This window comes from Crocodylus siamensis, chromosome 4 (genome assembly GCF_052110815.1).
Source record: "Crocodylus siamensis isolate JL-2025a chromosome 4, ASM5211081v1, whole genome shotgun sequence".
Taxonomy (NCBI): Eukaryota; Metazoa; Chordata; order Crocodylia; family Crocodylidae; genus Crocodylus; species Crocodylus siamensis.
Window position 1 is genome coordinate 74,743,110 of NC_143398.1, and position 20,835 is coordinate 74,763,944.

Here is a 20,835-nt window from a genome sequence, read left to right on the forward strand (position 1 = left end):
TAAATCTACTGCCTGACTATACTGTCTGTGATAGATGCTTTGGCCAATAGGCAACACTCTGCATTTTAAACAAAAACTAGCATCTTAAAATCCTGACACCCAAGTTCCACTGGTGTTTTTCAGATGCATGTAACCCATAGGCCAAGTGGTTTTATATTTCCCTCTTGAGGAATTCCAGAGACAGATACTGTTACCAGTTACTCTTTTAAGTTCAAGCAAGAGGTGCATGTAATGTGGATCTAAAGATCCTGGACTGAAATACTGCTAATAAATAGTATGTAATCCTGTAAATAAAGACTATCAGTTCACAAGTACAAAGACATAAGATGCAAGTTGCAAACGTAGTCTTCCTTCTAGCACTTTCTACACTAGGAGTGCTTGACTTTGCAACCTTAATATTTCCTATACTACATACATGTAAAAAAGGTGAACAGATATGCAGACAGAGCCACCACCACTGACCTTTAGTTATACAGAAAGGATCCAAACCCTGAATTTTGTTCCTGAATCATCTCCTATGGATTATAGGCTCCTGAGACTAGTGTGTAAAATTAAATAATTAGTCAAGCTACATCCAAACTTTAATTAGAGGGTGGGAATGAATTTTGCCTTTTGTTGTCTTTGTGCCACCATAAAAATATTTATGGTGACACAAAGGCCAAGCAAGCAGATGTTACACCACGTGTCCAAACTTTGGGGCCATGACAAAGGTGGTATCAATTGGTGCCATTATTTAATGACACGTCTCCCTATTTTATGGCATGAAAGTACCAGCAGCCTGGACCTGCCTGCGCTCTCCAAGAAGGTGCTCCAGGGGCTTGTGGGGCCCAATCCTGAAAACCACAGGAATTCCCACTTAGATTGGGCTCCTCAAGCTCTGGAGGTGTCTGCCCAGTTTTCCATGGTTACTGAAACACTCTCCAGAGATCTTGGGAGCGTGTCCCTATAGGCGGGGATACCTTGATTTGCTTTACTTATGGCAACATGCCCTGGAGATCCCAGAGCCACTTCTCAGGAAGCAGGGAAACCATGACTCTACCTACTTATGGTCTACCTACTTATGGACATGTACCCTGGAGATCCTGGAAGCGCGTCTTGGTAAGTGGGGGAAAGTTGGGTTTCTCCCCTTATGGAGCTGCACCCCGGAGATCCCAGGGGTATGTCTCACTAAGCCAGGAAAGCTGGGCAGATGCTCACAGAGCTTGAGGGGCCTGATCCTGTGTGGGAGTTCCCAGAGTGCAAAAGATCAAGCTCCTCAAGCCCCAGAATAACACTTCTCCATTGTTCTACAGCATCAATGACCAGGATTGCCCAGTGAAGCAGATCCAACCCAGTGTTTTGCCCAGTGAAGCAGATCAGCTGTGCTGGGACACATCCTGTCACAGCTAATACGCATCATTTGGAGATGCCTGTTTCTAGCCAGAGTTCTGCAGCCACAAATAATAACACGAAATGGTTAAGAGAGAGGGGGAGGGAATACGTGTGCTGCATCTAAAACTAACCAAAGATGGGTAATAACCCTGCACTATTTTTGTTGAATTTTACTGCACATTCAGGGCTGAGATTTTTCCAATGCTTTTGCTCATTGCACTGTAATTAGATATCATGTTCCACTAAAGTGACAACCTCTGGTTTGATTTGGTGGTGTTGTATTTCCTTTAACTTTAGCATCACTTCTACAGAAGCCAAGAGTGTCACAGAGATGGCACTCTCCCTCTTTGGAGACGGCCAGCTGCCACTATATTCTTTCTCTCCCAGAGGTGTATTTTGGCAGTCCATTTCTTTTGCAGCTGTGACTACAATTTGCATTTGGAGAGTATCAGTTTAGAAATAGAAGATATTTAAAAGGGCTAACAATTATTATTTTAAATGGTTGAAAAGGTGATGAGAATTCCACTCTGTCTTGTGTTTGTGGATTAAACAAAAACACCTCTGGCTGCTATAAATACTGCTATTCTCTCTTTCTCTGTTTGGCAGCTGAGATAGCTGAAACATGAGCTACCAGTGCATAGTCCAGTACAACTTACCAATTCCCAGTGCAAATGAGAGGGGGCTTTCAGTGAAGACCTGTTGACTACCATTTCTTCCACAGTTGCTCAGCTTGACCTGTTCAAGGATGATCACGTTATCTGTTTTGTTTTGTATGAAGGGAATCTCTGAGGTGAACTTTTAATGTGTGAAGAGGGAGACTAGTTGGAGTTGTTGGTTGTGAATAAAAACCTGTTCTATTGTACTCAGAATTAGAAAAAAAAATCTGCCTTAATGCATGCTAGACAACTAAAATGGTAAATACTGCACTGTTGGAAGAAAAATGGCTTTTTTCCTTTTTTTCCTTGGGTCTTACAACATTCTTAGGCTGCTCAGTTTGACTTCCTTTTAACTGTAACCAAAACAAAATCTGAATCATGTTTAAGTTTGTTTGGTCTAACTTAAAAGAACTGAGCATACTGCCTTTTTCCATAGTTTGCAATTATAATTTTGAATGTTTGGTACTTACTGTATTGTCTAAAATGGCTTTGACTGGATAAGTGATCTTTTTTCCAATTGTATTACCTTCTCTTCTGGGCATGATGATTTTTTTCTAATGTATTTCCCAAAACTTAGCTAAATTGTAGCCTGACCTAAAACAAAGCTTGTTGGATGTCATGGTTTGAATTTGGACTGTCATAAATCATGTCACGTTCTATGTAATGTGTAGCATTCACTTTCACTGCACCAGAACTCTCTCCTCTGTTATTGTGTCCAGCTTTCTGATTGTACTGCAGTCCCTGAACTGTCTGTCCCTTGCTGCTCTGTTTCCATCAAGGCCTTGGCCCTTGAAACGAGATGCAGCCTGAAACTAAAGATTGTTCCTTTCACAAACTACAATACATCGTCTCTCTTTCAAAGAGACTTTTGTGGCTCTTCAAATAGTCTTACTACAGAACAATGCATCCATATGCTTTCTCTCTCATGTCTACCTTGTCACCTCTTACATCTTTGAAAGAATGACAACTTATTTATTACTTTTATTGAAACACAAAGCAAACAATTTCATCAGTCATGTGGAATCCTTCGTTCCTCTCTTTTTATAATGTAGGGTATAATCTTTGCCTCTGGGGAGCTCTGTGATTTCTTTAGCAACTACTTCTGTAGTCAGCATACAGGAACCAAGAACCAACAGGTGTTGTTAGCACTGTCATTTATTTTCAGTTCAGAGTCTAGATTCTTTGAAGCAGCCAAAATGAACACAGCAAAAATTAAAAATAATTGTGTGTAAAGGTAGCTCAGAGTTTGGGACTTGTTCTCTGTGGCCACTGGAGGAAGGTTGAGAAGAAATAAGTTTGATTTGCAGAAGAGAAGATCTTTTTTGCTCTTAGAGAAGAAATGGTAACCTAGAAACGTTATAGACTTTCTTCACCAGAGGGTTTTTTCTTTGTTTTTTGTTTGAAGAACAAGTTTAACAAGCCCATCTGGGGTGATCTAGGTCAGGAGTGGATTCAGCTGGATTCAGCCCACAGAGCCCCACCATCTGGCCTCTGGTTCTGAGCAGACCCACATAGGGCACAGTGAGCAGTGGAACAGCTCCACGAGTAGGCCTTCACCCATGCATGTGGCACCAGCTCCCACCACTCCAGGACTGTGCTGCAATGTGGATCCTGGATCAGCTGGCACAGGCACTTCATGCTAAGACTGCACTGTGCATGACGCCTGCTCCAACCACTTCAGGAGCAATGCTGCACATGCCACCCATGAGCGCTGTGGTTTCATAAGCCCCAGACCAGCTGGAGTGGGTGCCACTTGCAGTGCCATTCCCCGAGCTGGCATTACATACGGCAGAATCTGGCTAGAATGGGCACGGTGTGCAGCACAGCAGCACTACAAAGCAGCCAGTCCACTTGTAGCATTACAAGGCAGCAAGTCCACTCGTGCCAGACTCTGGGGCTGCATTTTTCCTAACTCCCTCCCCAAGTGGGGCTGTTTTTTAGCTCTCTGCCCCTGCTCCTGGATGGACAACTCCCTACCACAGACCTGCCAAATTCTCCCCTGGATCCAATTTCCTCCCCTGATCCCGCCTGCCTTTCCCCCCCACACTGACCTACTTGGATCACTTTCCTGGCATAGCTCCCAGCACTGGTGAATATATGCACTAGTGGGGACCCAATCTTAAAGTAAGCAGCATGATCATAGATTGGGTCCCACAAATGTGTGCATATGCCCTAAATTTATATAGCTAAAATCACTACGTAGTCTGACGCAAATGGTTTGTTTCTCCCCTTTGTTTTGTTACTACTTGTTCTCATGCAGCTGCGGTTTTCAGGTGTGGCATCATATGTTTATGTTAAATGGTAAATTCATTTGAACAATATCCTTGTTTTGAATGCCCTGTGGATCCATAGAAATAACAACAACAACAAAATGATTATCCTGATATTGTTTTATAAACTATGTTAATTTAGGATAATCAATCATTGTTTTAAATAATTGGAAATGTAAATGCGACTTGGATGGACCATTTATAAATATCGTTGTCCAATATACCGTAGAGATTCCAGTCCTTTCAGTCATAAATAAGATTGTTTTTATATTCAGCAGAAAAATGTTACAAATTAGGAATTAATTGCCCCATGATCAATTGATAATTTTCCCTCCCATTGTGTGTGGAAAGCTACTGGCTGACAGGCATTCCAGTCGCAACAGGAGGGGAAAGTATCAGTCAATTATGAAACAATTAGTTCCAATCGCTACCACTTCTTTTTGTGTGTGCTGGTAAGATTGCCCTAAGAATGTAATAGCTATGATTAACCCTGGACAATGCTTGACTTTCTAAACTTAAAAATCAAAAGTAAATGCAGATGCTTTTTGATTTTTATCGTTTCTTGGAAAAGTGACGTTCATGAAACAAAAATTACAGTTTGGCAGCCATTATAGAGGCTGCTGCCATCAGTCAGCTTGCATTCATGGTTGTGCAATGGCTGCTTCTGATTTCAGTAGGGACACGGTATGGCTAAAATGTTCTAGAAAACCTCAGTATCAACCCATGAATTAATTTAGGTCGTATAACATCAAAGACCACTAACCTCCCTACTAATGTTGCTACCATAAAAATATTCATTAAACATTAGCACAGTACCTTTATAAGAAAGTTATTGGGGGAAAAAAACATCTGTAGCAGCCTGTTCACTTTATGGAGGATTTAAAGAGATAATATTTGCCAGGTCATCTAGATGTATTTCTCACCCTTCTAGAGTAGTAAAATGATTGACATATGAAAGATTTACACATGTAACTTAATACGTCTTTTACATATATATATTTAATATTCACGCAACAAACTGCAGAGCTGCTTTATAAATAGCATTTATCACACACCTTTGAATACTTCATTTGAGCCCTTTATCATGTGCAAAGCTTTTAGACTGATCTGCATGATTCTGTCCAACTCAAGTATTTTTCCATTCTAATGCCCAGGTGACAAATGCTGATGATCTAATACCAAATACAAACAGTATGTTTTAAACATCCAAAAGGACGTTTTTCTAAATGCTACCATAAAAACTCATAAGATCTGAAACATTATCTAACTTATTTCCTTCCCCCACCTATTACCAGTAATGCAGACCAAATTGTATGCCCTTTCTTTCGCGTGTGCAAACCTAATATTTGAATTGTCATTAGAGATCACTTGTACTTTCTGCAGAAAGCTCTCATGGATAACTGGCCAGCCTTTGAAATTCAGTAAGTCAGTCTTTTGATGCACAGGAAGAAACTATGGCCCACACTTTTTGTTCTTTGGCACTGCAGCTATAACTGGCATGAAAAAAGTCTGAATACTTTGGTAAAGTCAGCATATATGACTCTGAATATAGATAGGGAGCAGACTCTGAATATAGATAGGGAGCAGATCTTTTCAGAAAGAAGGTGCCATTTTTATATAGTCAACTTGTCAAAATGGAGTCACACCTTAAAGTGCTAATTATTTCACGACCTAGTTCCTAAAGTTTGCCTAAACTGTGAGGTAGCACTAAATTGTGCTTCTCAGTTCCCTTTTTTTGGTACTTCAGGCTATGCATCATACCTCATACCCATACTTTAATTTTACTAAAACTGTACCATGGTTAGTGAGAAAATTGGGACAAGTAAAAAAATATCAATAAGCAGAATATTCAAAGGGGAAAAAGTAAACTCAGAACTGTAACCAACAGATACCAAAACAAGCACGTTAATAGTTTTTCTCTGTCATTAATTTTACAGTTTGTGTTGTATCGTTCCTATGAATTTTACCACTTCATAGCTAATCTGTATGGCATATTACTAGTTTCTAGGCTTTATTAAATACATTGATTTGACACTAGCCAAATGCGTGAATATAAATTGATTTTATGCAATACATACAACAAGGATTTATTGATATATAAAGGGTTTCATTATTTATAGAATTACACCAAAATTATTTTGAAACAACAAGAATTCTCTCTGGACTGTATTAAAAATTTCATGCCTAAATGCAGTTGAACATTAATTTTTAGATGAGTTCTTTTGTCTTATGCTGCACTATAAATGAAGTCTATTGGAAATAAATATCTGGGGAGTACAAATGCAGTTTAAAGCTTCAGAATACAAGATGCAAGTGTGAAAGATGATAGAACGATCATGTGGGAGGAAATTACTGCAACTTCTTTCTCTCCTTTTTTCCTATTTGTAACTCTGGTTAAGAGCAAGGATCTAAGTCATTTTACTGTAGCATTGGCTATTAATAGCAGAAGATGGTGGGGTTAAATTATATGCATCAAGCTATTTTGGTAGGCTTGGCAATATTATCACTGCTGATACATGACAACAGTGTCAACATCTAGGGACACAACCTTGTCTCTTTAATAAGAAGAAAAAGATGATTGATAAGAATATCTGTAATGAAGGTATGCCTCAGTGCACAGCCCAGGTAATGGGCCTTTGTTTGGGGATCTTTACAGCAGATTTGAGTATGATGGTATCTTTTCTTCACTCCGTACTTCTGTTTGAGATTGTTATATTTGACTTACAGCTATCTGCCTCCAATAGCTGTCACATCCCTTTTTTGTATAAAGAAGAGACTGTTACAAATTTAATCAAGTAATTAGAGCTGATATTCCTAAAATCCCACTCTGTCTTGGCCTAACTCTGTTTTCATTAAAATGAATGGGAGTCTGATTGGTAACTACAGCAGAAGCAGAGTTAGTCAGTTGTGAGCAGCACTTACGAATATCCTGTCCTGGTCACCTTAGTGCTGTGAACTGTGCCTACATTGAACTGCCATGAACTGTTCAGCTGATACAGCTGGTCAGATTGAGGGCCTTTTGAAAGTCTTGCCCAAACCTTCTCTAGCACAGACATTATAGTGTGAAACATTTCATGGCTACCTGGGTTGGTAAATGAGTAGGTTCTCTTTTGTTAATTCAAAGATCAGGAAATTTAAAGAGGAAACATAGAGTATGTCATTCGGTGAGTATGTACCATTCCCAGTAGATATCCCATTATCTTTTCCAAGTTTTCTATGATACTAAAATACTGCCCAGTGACAGTGTCTTCCATACTCTTATGTTCATTTCAAAGAACATGCCAGGAATCTAAATTGCTGTATTACAAGGATTGTGTCAGTTAAATATACATTAATTATTCAATAGAGCTGTTCCATATTATGTATTAAATCACCAAGGCTGTGTACAGATAGTCAAAAAGTCCAAGGTTGAATCAATTCAACCTTCACAGGTTAGTCTGAGCTGCATAGATTGAAACAATAAGCAAGTGAACAGACTTTTGACTTGATTCTGGAAATGCAGCCACATGCCTGCAGTGGCCCAGGCCAGAAGCTAAGGGTCAATGGAGAATCCCTCCCTGCTCTGCTGGAACAGACAGCTTGGGCCAAGGCTAACCTGCCAACTGTGATTGGGGGTTTTGTAGGGAAAGTACAAAGCATCCTGGGATACTGGGACACTGTGAGTTAACTTGAATCTGGAAAGGATCTGGGACAGAAGTTCAATAAACTGATTTAACCTAAATCAGTTAAGTCTGGTACTACATCCATCCAGGTTTATCTTAAACTGGTTTCAGACATTTTGAAAGCAGTTTATGCACACTGAACTTCTGTTGTGTTATAGATTTGAACCAGTTTCCAATCACTGATACCGATTTATGTGTAATTTCTGTCCTTAAATGTTCAGATGTAGCTTAAAAAGAGTACGTAGTTTGGATGATTTTCTGAACTTTATTCAATTTCTAGATCTTCAGGCTGCACAAACTGGGCTGGAAATCCTACAATTTAGAGTTTTCTTCAGGGTGATGATTCTGTTTATACTTATTGCTGCTTGCTTTGAAAATTAAAGAGGGGACCAAATTCTGTTCATCTAAATTTATGTGGGAACATTGACGCAGAATCATAGGTAAGATCTGCTCTCTAGTCATGTTTCAGAATAAGAATAGATGTTTCTGTATTCTGTATGCCACTTATGACTTAGTTAGTATAAATACTGTGTCAGTCTAGAAGCACCAGGTACTTTGGAAGAGGGTTCACAATCTTTTTGAACCAGGATGTGATATTTACATGTATCATCTGCCAACCCAGTGAAACATAGCAGTCCTAGTGTTTTGGAGTGTCAACAAGACTTAGTAGTGCCAGCTGCTTTCTGAGAGGCTTTCTAGTTTTGTGTCTTGACTGATGAGGAAGCAATGACAGTTTTAATGTAGTACTACAGCTCTATGGAAGTGTTTTGAGTACCAACATAGTAACTTTGTAGCTTAGAGTTGTTCCCTGTGCTAGCAGCAGCTGATCACTTGATGAGTTTATACAGTTGAAAGTCTAGGTTCAATTCTCAGCTTGATATTCCCCCAACTAGTGGACTCAATTAAGTTCTCAATAAGGTATGACTGATAAACATCAGAAAAAAACAATAATTTAAAGAGCAGCTGGAAAAGGTCTCATCATAATGAAAAGGTATAGAGGCATGTAATTCAAATATGCATTTCCTGAACACTGGGGGCAGCACAGAAACTTGAATTCCAGCACCAAGATTCTTTGTGTATGGCCTTTTTCGCAAAATTTTTTTTTTACCGTTTACCATACCTTCTTGAAAACATTACTGAATACAGATTGTATTTGAAGTCTTTTTAGTGGTCTTGAAAAAGCTGTTTTGATATGATATTTTTACCATGACCCTTTTATTCTTCCAAAAACAGTTACAAACCTGTCTTTGCGAAAAGCTCTTTTTTGACCTTGTCTTTTTAAATAAATGCCAGTGACTGAAGCTAGAAAGATAGGACATTTCATTAATGGGGAGATGAATGAGTTAGAAATCTATTATTAACACCAGAATATTTAAGCCTGGGAAGAGATCACTTTTTGCTGATATCTTTAGACATACTGCTAATGTTCCCATTTTCTTAATGATAAATTTATTTCATTAGAAACATTCTAGTTTAAATGGGTAAATTTTCAGTATCATATGAAACCTTTCCCAGTACCAGAACATGCTTACCATGGTCATACTGTCACTAAGGGTAAATAATTTTGTGTGTCTCTTGGTATAGTATGGATAAAGCCACTGAAGAAATTTTTATTTACCAAATTCTTAGTTTTAGCTTAAGGTTTTGGTTTGTTCAGAGAACATGTTCTGTAACTTTGTTCCAAGCTGAATGTAATTACTGTGCTGAACATGTCTGAGGTACTTAATGGATCAGCTGTAGCACAAGTACCATTTATAATCTAGAAGCAAACATTCAACATTTCATTATATTGAAGTATCAAAGGGTTTTTTATTGTACTTTTAGTATGGTTATTGAAGAAAGATTCATAGTTATTTCTCAGGTGGGTTTTAACTGCCCACAGAAAAAAACATTGGCCTAAAATTGCTATAAAAGTATTGGCAGGGCGGGGGGGATTCCAGTCTATTTGTAGGAGAGCAATAAATAAATAATGCTGATACTTCATAGTTTGTTCTCCTTACTCTCTTATATCAGTACTACTTTTTGATGACCCTGGACATGTCTACGCATGCATTAATGTGCGTTAGGTTGTGCTAATATGCAGTAGTGTATTTGCATGCTTTTTTAGTGATGCTTAATGCACAGTGGACTATTTTACTGCTCATTTGCATTATGTCACAGTTTTATGCCATGCTTTAATGCGCAGTAAAATAGTTTACTACATATTAAACACACGTGTAGATGCATGTGCTGAATACATAAGTTAGTCCATATTGCAGTGTTTTGAAATGGCCAGAAATCTCAAGCTTCAGTAATACTGACCATATTTAATAAGAGGCAGGTTACATATACATTCCAATAATTCAGGAGAATTCTCCCAGGTTTGTTCTCCTGGTAGAAAAACTTACCCACAGCCACAGGTACAGCCATTTGAATATTGAGGCCCTGAAGAGAGAAAAGGTTGCAGTGCTAACACTGTGCAGCCAAGGGAGGGGTGGGGGCTTTGTACACATTTCAGCATGCTCTGAAGACTCCTTTAGTCTGCCTGGTGACAAATGGGAGCAGTGCATAGAGCTAACCAGATTAGCTGGCCCAGACTGCCCATGGTCAGCCTGTGTTTCCCTGTAGCACAATGTAGGGATTGTGAAGGCATCATGTTCTTCTCCCTGCTGGAGCAGCAGAGTCTAGCGAGTGACACACTGTTTCCCTGGGAGATGGGAGGGATGCTGAAGGACCATTTTTCTCTTACGAGAGAAGCCACGGCAGGAGAAACTCTTTTGGGAGTGATTTAACCCTGGTTGTTCCCAGATTATTTTTCTCCCAGAATACCTATATTTTCCTTGGGAGAAAAAGCGTGAACATCTGTACACTCTCAGTTTCTCCTGAGTATGAACTCTCCCAGGAGAAACTGAATGTCTGTACAAGCCCTTAAAGTCCCTCAATAAGGTACCGCCATGTGGCCAAGCTGCTCCATTAGACATTTACCATGTCTGCTATCTGAGGTCAGGCTCACAACAAAATTGTAGTAGGCATGGTCTCCTGAAAACCTAAAGTATTAGTGTCAGTTTGTTATTAGCAGGATTTTGTTTTTAGTAGGACAACACTCCACTGGATGCTCCACTTTTGTTCTCATACTGAAACTTGAAACTGGCATGTTCTTGGGGTTCGTTGTGAGCATCTCTCACATCTCTAATTAAGGGTTCTGGAAAGGACAATATAAGTTTTGTCTAATTAATAGGAGTGCCTTTACAAGTGGTTTAAATTTCTCTTCAAGAACAACTTACAACAGTCTAAAAGGATTCTAATAGGCTTGGCTGCCTCATGGCTGACTACCAACTCTTGCTTAGGTGTTCAAGGTTATATATAAAAGAAGGAGCTGCCTTTGCCATCTGTCCCATCTTCTCTTATTCTCCAAAAGCTTCTCTATGAGTTAAATCTATTCTGTCTATAGATGGCTTCCCCATTTTCATTCCACCCCAAAGTTTCCCAAAGCTCCAAGCATTAAGATTGGTGCTAGCACATTGATGCCTGGAGCACAGAGGGAGCTGGATAGAGGCAGGTGGCCGTATAAAGAAAACTGTTCCTTCTATCAAATCCCCAAGATCTTCAGGTCTGTGTGTTCTGGAGACTGTTCAAATACTAAAATGTTAACAGTGTCATACCTGCTCTAAAAAGGCACGACTCTGTTTTTTCCCCAGAGGGCACTTAGGAAGAACCTGAGTTGACAGTAATGGAATCCATTCACTACAGGAATCATTCCAGCAGAGTGGGGGAGGGAGTCCTAAACTTCAGCTTCCTCAGTAATTTAGATGATGATTTATCCCAGAATTATTTTCCCAAACTGGCAAATTGCGGTATAGAACTATTGCTTTCTGTGCTGTTGTTTTGCATTTAGGTTATAAATATTAGTAAATGCAGCATTAATATGTGGACTGTGCTATACAGAAGGAATAGGTATACTAAGAATTATTCTCTACTGAGTTTTTCACAAAATCGCACACTTTTGATAATCACTTGGCAAGTATATATGTCATTGTATAATTAAGGTTTATATATAAATCTTAATTAAATTCCCTGACTTTTTATTCCTTTCCAATCTAGATGTAGGTTTTATTTTGTGTTTGTATTCAAGGATGTCACTTCATAAACAGAGATATTATTTTAGTAGTCACCTTCCCAAAATACATTATAATACTAAAACTATGTTTATCTTGTTAAATAAACTATCTTAAATTAAATGATCAGATACTTCACAATCTAAATACTTCTGCCATATTCATATCATTATGATGGGATACTGCAGTATTATGATAACAAAAGCCATGTGTGCGGTGGGGGGTAGTGGTCAGAAGCTTGGTGTTTATTGCTGAGAGGTTTCTGTGGGATAAAAAAGTGGGTAGATTTTTCGTTTTCCTTCACACATTTAAAAATATCAGAACAGTGTCTTTGGCACATAAAGGCTGAATACTCTCTTGCAAAGTCTCAGAGCATTTGTGTATGCCTCATTAGATTCAGATGACCTCGAACAGCACTAGGAGACTACAGAGGTTTGTTCCTGGAGATTAGAGGAATCTGCTTGTTTCATTATTTTTCCCTTCTTTAAAAAAAATGTAAGATTTCAAGTTTGCTTTCCCAATACATTTCAGAATGCAATTGCAAAATTGGAAGCAAATAAATGACAACATTTGCCTTAATATTTAATTAGCTGATAGTCAGTGCTGCAAACTGTGTCTTCCATTACAAAACAAAGTAGTGAACTGCCAGGCCTGAAATAATGAAGCAATATATTACAATTAAGCAATGTAATTTTTATTTAATTAAGATCTATCTTATGGCTCTGTTTCTGATTTAACTGATGTTCATTGACAGAATACTATATAATATATAATAACACTAAAATTTACAGCTAATGCCTCTTAATATTTTGTTTCGTAGTATTTGGCCTTCCTCATAATACATGGAAATAGGTCCTACTAATCTGCATTAACTGACATATTAGTGAGCAGTGTCCAAGTTCTGCAAAGCATATTTTGTCTAATGAGATTTTGGGATACTAGTAGGACATTTACAGAAGTAGGAGCTAATACAGAGCCCATTGAAATCAACAGGAATCTTTCCATGGACTTCACTGTGCTTTGGATATTGATCTGCCATTGCACCATTGCAGGCAGTAAGTAAATGCAATTATTTACAAATAGCATGAGCAAATGAAATACTAGGTGGAGTTATATCATATATGCCTTCTGTGTCACCGTCACCATCATTTTATATTAGACTTGAGGCTACACAGGGCAGTGACAAAAGGGCAAAAACAAAATACAGAAGCAAGGAGCAGGACAGAACCCAGGTCTACATAGCCATGTTTCAGGAAGATTGCTACTGCATCACCCCAATATGGGTTCCACAGAGTGAGGTAAGCATCTTTAGGCCTTGTTTTCAACCTTTAAATAGAACGGAGGTGCTAGATTACAGTCTTAGTTCTTGGAGATGTTTATGCTTACATATGAGTTGTCTTGGTGATTTCAGTGGAATCTCTCTCACCCCCACTGCACTGTTGCACTGTATGGTGCCCCCATCATGCTGCTACACTGCACCAGACCACCTGCACTGTGTGGGGTCCCTGAGTCCCCCTATCTCCCCAACTCCATACCTTGTTTGTGGGCTCCCTCAGCCCTGCAGGCCATGCCTTCCTCCCCTGGGCAAAAGTAGGAAGCAGAAGCAAGAGAAGGGAGGGGGAGCCCAGAGACTCCAGTGGCAGCAACAGGAGAGCAATGTGGAGAAGGGCACCTGGGCTGGGAACTGGGGGACTCCCTTGGGACCCAGATGTGGCCCTGGGCCTCCAGTTGGACAGCCCTGGTTTAAAGAAATAGAAAGCCAGTCCTTATCGCCTTAGTGACTTGAAGAGACTCGTTCATCTCTGTGGGAAGGCTTACACAAAGTAAGAAAGATTGGCTCTTGATTAATGAATTTTCAGTATACTCCAAAGCCGTTTGCCCCTGTTATTTTGATGCGACTAATTTTCTTCATTTGATAGTTGTTTAAATTTCTTTGTGGAAGGCTGAAGGCCAAGTTACTTCTGGGACTGTGAGAGCAATTGTACACTCAGAGCAATAATGAATGATTGTTATCTCTCAAATCCCTTTTCCCTCTGGTTTTCTAAAATAAAAAATGAAGAATGATTATTCAAATCAAAGATATTTAGGCCACAGTAGAACATCAGAACAGTGTGTTCAAAACCAACTCAAACATTTCAACCAAACCTCAGGTGGCACTGAAATTGCACTATATGAATCTCCCTTCCTCCTCACCCATCATCCCCCACCATCCCCAAACCTTCTCTATATACTGTAACTCACAAAAATGGTTTTGCAAAATGCCCATAAAGCAACCATTAAATTTAAAAGTCTGTTAAGGTAGGAGTATATTTCTGTTACTATCATGGGTGCTTCAATCTGGCTGCTGTTAACTACCCCACAGATGTGGTAACTTCATTAATACACCAATGAGACAAGTGAATAATTTAACAGAATATTGTCTGTAGCAAATGTCACAGGAAATGACTGGAAGGAAAATTGCCTTCAATAAATGAGGATCAAGAATGGATACAAACCAATTTCTGTTTGATGTACAATTCTGCTCAAATGGGGAACAACAATAGGTTATCGTTTTTGCTGGAATGATTGGAGGTTTTTTTATTATATTCTTCTCACAACCTCACTTATTTTATCTAAATATATTATCTATGACCTCTCTTTCTCCCCCGACATGGACACACAAATAACTGGGTAAATAGAGTATGGTATTTGTACAGATGGGACTGTTATTACCTAGTTTACCTACTTACACTTTCAAACTTGAAGGGCAAAAGCTAAAACTATATGATGGATTTATAGTCATTTTGAGTCGTCTAGCAAATTCAACAGTCCTAAACTTGGAAGTATTGGAGAAAAATCCTAAGCAATAAAATAACTACAGCTGAAATTAACTCTGGAAATGACTTTTCCCTCTGGCCTAATAAATATTGAATGAACCAACATGCAGCAATATGCTAATGATGTGATATTTACCCAGTAAGCAGATACATCAGTTGATGCACTGCCTTTCTAGTATGTTGTTGATCCACTTTAACCATTTAAATATTTTCTTTTGTCACTATTTTCCCAAAAGCAGTTTCCCTGGGGACTAAAATGGTGAGCGAAAGTCATCATGAGGCCCTGGCAGCACCGCCAGCCACCACCATCGCAACTCCGCTTCCAAATAATGGCACTGAACCAGCCAGTCCTGGAGGTACGGGTGGAAAAGAAGATACATTTTCAAATTTAAAGAAGTTTATGAATGAACTCAACAAAATTCCACGTAAGTAAAATACCTTTGCCTTGAAATCCCGTGGTAGAAAGCTACTGCCAACATACTGGCTATGTTGTAGAATATATTTCTGCAGTTTATCTAAATAGCAAGCTGATACCAAGCTAATATGTTAGGATTGCTGTCACATGATTCATTTTCTTTTCAGTTTCTAAAGCTATTTTTAGTCAGGTATATAATCCTAATAATTTCTATTCTTTAACTCCATGTGGTACAGCCTAACAAAGCTCAGAAGGGGAAAAACTAGAAATTCTAATTCCATTTTGGCTATGGATAGATGTAATAATAAACCCTTTAAAGTTAGGGGTGGAAGATTTTAGCTTTGTAATACACATCAATAAACCAAGGCAACTATTCCTTCTGTCCATTCCTATACCTTTGTAAGCAGAGCTAAAACACTGTGACTTGAAATCTGAATGTAACAGGTATAACATTACAGTAGTTTAATGACACTTGCTCTAGGATAAGAACAGCCCGACAAAATGGTTGTAGGTTCCAACATGACCTGCTATAACTGGTATAATTTAAAACCAATATACTTGTTTATGTGTCCACACCCTTTTTAAAATAATTGCCATCAGATTAATTGTCGCTGGGGTGACAGTGACAAATACTGGAGGGATTTGAATCTAGTCTCCATTTGCTACAGAAACTGTGGTTCTGTTCTTTACAGATTCTTGTTGCTGGTCAAAAAGGTCAACAATGCAAAGGTAAATACAAACATAGAACCAGACTGCCCTCTTCCTCCTGAGCCTTTGACTCCAGTGCCTTGCACTGGCCCTTTTCAAAATGTCTGTGATCCTTTTCATACACCACAGCTAGAAGGCAGCTATTAATAAAGCCCTAGAGTATGCCACACACACAGAGTAGGAGAGACTGTTCCTGCACTGCCAGGAAATTAATTAGGTTAAATTGTGCTCAGAAAACCCTAAAATAAGTCCCACATTACAGAGGAAGGCAAAAAAAAAAAAAAAAAGAACCCCAAAACCCTTACCCAACTGCCTGGGGGAAAAGGTCCTTCCTGATCCCAAATCTTAATATTCATTTAATCCATAGTAATTCATAATTTTTAAGGATTGGTAGGTACACTAGTGCAGCCCAGTCAAACTTCCACCCCTAGCAGTGGTCAGGATCTTCAAAGGAAGGTCAAAAAAATCCAGTGATCAGTAACATATTCATAAAGAAAAGTTCTCCTTGGTCTCTACAGGTGACTGGCAGAAGCCTTGAAGCAGAGATTTCCAGACACCCCCCCTACAAAGATTGTTTTCTTTTTCAACCCCTTCATAGAATTACTAAATACTTGAATACACATATAATACATTGATATTACTGCATCAAAATATCCCTATCCTATCCAACTATGCTTTTCATAAACTAATGAAGTTTCATCTTGAAGCTGTTGCCTCCACAAATTTTTTCTTTATTGGAATCATGGGATAATGACAGGATCAGGACCTAAATTCAGGTCCCAGGAATAAGAGCAGTTTCTTACCAGCACTATTTTTTGTCAAACATTTAGTACAAACATGCTTGCATCGGTTTACCTAAGGGGAGAATTTATCTGAGGTTTTTCAAAGTGGTGAAAAAATGCTGAGAACTTTCGAGCTCTGAGAGATTTTAAAATGTAGATAAAGTTGGGGTTGGTCTTCTATAGCGATAGTCACTCTGGGTACGTACAGACATTTAGTAAGATTAGGGGGAGGTTAGATCAAGTTAAAAATGGTCACTTAATGTAAAGTAAATCATGATAGGTGCTAGTGGGGGCTTGGAGAGGTCAGAGAGGCAAGTAGGATCTGCAGAAGACACACTGAAAGGACCAGGGGGAAAGTGGGGTCTCCAGGAGGTAAATGGTGTCTGCAGGGGGAGGTTAGAGGGGAAGGGTCAGGAGGGTTACTGGGGTCCACAGATTGGAGGGTGGGGATTGGGAGGGTTTTGTGGTATGGGGGGGCACAAGCAGGGTCTGCGGGGGGCTTGGAGGGATCGGAGGGGCTAGGCCGCCAAACTCCCACCCCAATAAACAACCCCCCCTTCACCATCCCCCACACTTCTCCCCCCACCCCATTTTAATCCAGTCGGCTCCTGGCACTGGGAGTGTTTATGGGATAGGGGGGTTTGTGGGGTCGAGGGAGTTCCATCTTGGGGAGGGGCAAGTGGTGGATGGGTAACAATAGCCTGGTGTTGTTGAGTGGTAGGAAAAGTGCAGCCCCAGGACTGGGGCCTGTGTTTGAGCTTTTCCAGCCCAGGCCTACACTGGGAACTGTACAGAGGTTCAGATAAATGGGTCTTGCTGGGCCCAATCTAAGTTTGACTGCCTTGGAGGTACAGTTAACTTAGATTTGACCACTCTAACCTTCCTGAACTTCTGTATAGTTCCCTAGTCCATTTGGATCCCTAGGGAACTAGGGTAGACTAGTCCAGTTCCCTAGTCCATTTAGATCCCTAGTTAAGTTAAATTGCTAAGTGTGTAAGGGTCCACAGCCAGGTGAACTACGTTATATCAGGTGACCATTTTTAACAAGATCTCACCTCCCCATAACCTCCCTGAATGTCTGTACTTAGCCTCTGATGTACCATCAGTCTTCTAGAAATGCAGTGGTGTTCCTTGCAATAAAGCTTATACTTAGATCCACTAACATAGATTTCTGTTCCTGAGAAGACTTTTGTAAAAAAAGTCTTGTAACTTCATGCATATACAGGAGTGTACACTAGAAAATACTGATGCAAACTTGAGGGCTTAATTTATCAATACTTGAAAATGTTTAAAGTAGTTAAGTGTCATATGAGACCTGGGATACTACTATTATTTTAAGATTATAATATAAGGGACCATGGCTGTTCACTTCATTTTAGTGCTTTGCACATTCATGTTAAAAGCAGTAAACTAAACTACTATTAGAACTGTTTCTAAAGTGATATTACGTATAATAATGAACACACTCGTTCAGTATAAAAATTCAGATAGCATCAAAAAACATTATTTTGGCACTTTTTGTAAAATGCAAAGTAAAAATTATTTTTGTTTTCTTAATACAGGTTTTTAAATATGCATGGTCTAAAACATTTGCAAATTGGCAGCCCAAGCAAACTTACAAAATATTTGGGCAAGGATTATATTTTACAAAGAGGTTTGGTGGGCCTACTTTGTTTTGTTTTGTAGTATTTTTGGTAAAGGTTATCACTTATGGAACAAAATAATGTAGTGAGACCAATAATGACAGGTAACAAATTAGAATATTAATCAATTTTTTGTCTCTGAAATGGATCTTGGCAATCTGGCAGATGCACTTTCTGCAAAATTGATAGCAACCAGCTTTGGTCTGTCACTCGAAATTCCCATGTGCAAGAATGGAGGTGTTACAATGGCAAGAAGTCTGCATGTCATTAGTTAGGTAATCTGCGCAGTCCAGTATATACCATATTCAGATAGAATTGCCTGATAATATCACAGGAGGAAAAAACTACTAGGAGAAAAAAGACAAAAAAAGGTGGAGAAAAGCATTCAGTACTGAAGCATTTTTATCTTTTAATGTATGGTGCATGGAGTTATTTAAATGAGGCAGACAAAAATCTGTATAGGATTTCCCTTTTATTTTTCAGCAGCAATTTTAACATGACTGGGGGCAGGAATGATTTGTACTATGTGAAATTTTGCAGATAGAGATGAGTTTGTAATGCAGTGTTCTGTTCTTTGCAAATAATGTTGTGAATGGGTTTTTTTAATCATATAAAATCCTTCCTTAAGACATGGTTGAAGGGTTCAATAGCTATTTGCTAAAATCAGATAATGAACTATTGGCTAAAAAAAAATAAAATTAAAAAATCTTAAGCAGTATGTCAGTGAAAAGACTCATGTCACTTTAAGTATCTCACCATATCTTCTTTTTACCATCTTTGTTAAATTTTAAAGAAATTCTCTAAATAAGCTGTGAATAAAAAGGACTATGAAAGATGCAGTATAAAATATGAGCAACTCTGCCAAACCTCAGTAGTATTTAGTTAAGCCGGCCATCTATATTCTTGCATACTGCTTGGAAAGAATTAGATGACCAGTTTGATCATTTTCATCTTCTTACCTGTGCCTTGGATTACTCCCTTACCATGAAATCTGTTAATGAACGACAAAACACGCCACTGTGTTCACTCTCAGAATTTTTATCAGATTGTCCTTTTTGAAGACAAACCACAGATGCTTTGAAAGTTAGGCTATCACTGTGCCTTCATGCTGCCTGCTGTAGTATACAGCTCTCTCACTCTATATCACAGCAACAGTGCTTAAGATTTCTTATCACTAAATGTTCCCAATGGCCGAGTACAGACCGTCAAAAAGCACAGGTTAATCTAAGCAGTGTAGACTGAACCAATTAAACAAGTTAACAGACATTCACGTTTGATTTCAGAAATGCAGCCACATGCCTGCAGAAATGTAGGCCAGATGCCGGGGAGGGGTGGTGGCAACACTAAAGCATGCCTCTCTGCACTGCTGGAGCAGACAGCTTGAGCCAAAGCTAGCTTGCCCACTCTGTGAGGAGCGGGGTTTGTGGAGGAGGTGCAAAGCATCCCAGGATGCTGGAGGACTGAATGTTAACTTGAATCTGGAGGGGATCTGGGACAGAAGTTCAATAAACCAATTTAACCTAAATCAGTTCAGTCTGATACTACATCTGTCCAGGTTTATCTTAAACTAGTTTCAGACATTTTGAAAGCAGTTTATGTGCACTGAACTTCTGTGATGTTATACATTTAAACTAGGTTCTGATCACTTATACTGGTTTATGTGTAATTTCCGTCCCTGGCCAGTATGTCCTTGATTCCATGCAAAAGGGAAATTAGGTTGTGCTAAGTATTTTAATACCCCCCATCACTTGAATCAATGTTTGGCATTTAGAATAATCTGAATGCTGAACAATCTGTAATGTATGTATCCTGTGAGGTGAGGAGTATTTTGGCTGCCATTTTATAGATGAGTTACCAAGGCACAATGAGGCCTAAAATTTACTTTGAGTCACTCAAGAAGTCCATAGGGCTTAACAAATTCTAATTTCATGCACTTACCATGGGACCAGCTTCCTCTCAGGCTATAGTAACTTCTCCAAAGATTTCCTCACTTCTCTTTAGAGGTGGGTTTCTTTCCTGCACATCTTGAGGCTGTGAGGGGGTGACCAGGCCATCTGATTTGTCCATGAAGTGTACAACTGTTTGACCACTTCAAATTTTTGTCTCCTGCAAATTTAGAAAGGAAAAACACAAGCTCTTGGGGATGAAGAAAGGCAGAGAGCTTGGTAACAGAGTGAATATAGGTATTAAACAGTTAAATAATGTTATGGACACTTGGAGCATTTTGTATCCCAAATTATTGTTTTCCCACTGCAAGAAAATAACTAGTACTATGTATGTGCAGTGAGTAGATTGGGAAGATTTACCATACTTATTTGCAATAAAACAGATGCTTTATGTAAACTATAACTATACATGTTGCTTAAATCATCAGAATTGTTTCTAAGTAGTCTATCTTTTGAAATCTCAGGAAATATA

At 39.0% G+C, this 20,835-nt stretch overlaps 1 protein-coding gene across 7 annotated transcripts in view; it reads left to right on the top strand.

Moving 5' to 3' along the window:
• SYT1 (synaptotagmin 1) overlaps nt 1-20,835 on the top strand; it is a 560,022-nt gene that overhangs the window by 346,419 nt on the left and 192,768 nt on the right. For 6 of the 7 annotated variants that reach the window (XM_090042587.1, XM_090042589.1, XM_090042586.1 and 3 more), the window contains one exon: nt 15,106-15,294. In XM_090042587.1, coding sequence (XP_089898713.1) covers nt 15,126-15,294 — 169 coding nt within the window. In that variant the 5' untranslated portion in view covers nt 15,106-15,125. The remainder of the gene's footprint in view (nt 1-15,105; nt 15,295-20,835) is intronic. The other variant, XM_090042592.1, reaches the window with a different exon arrangement.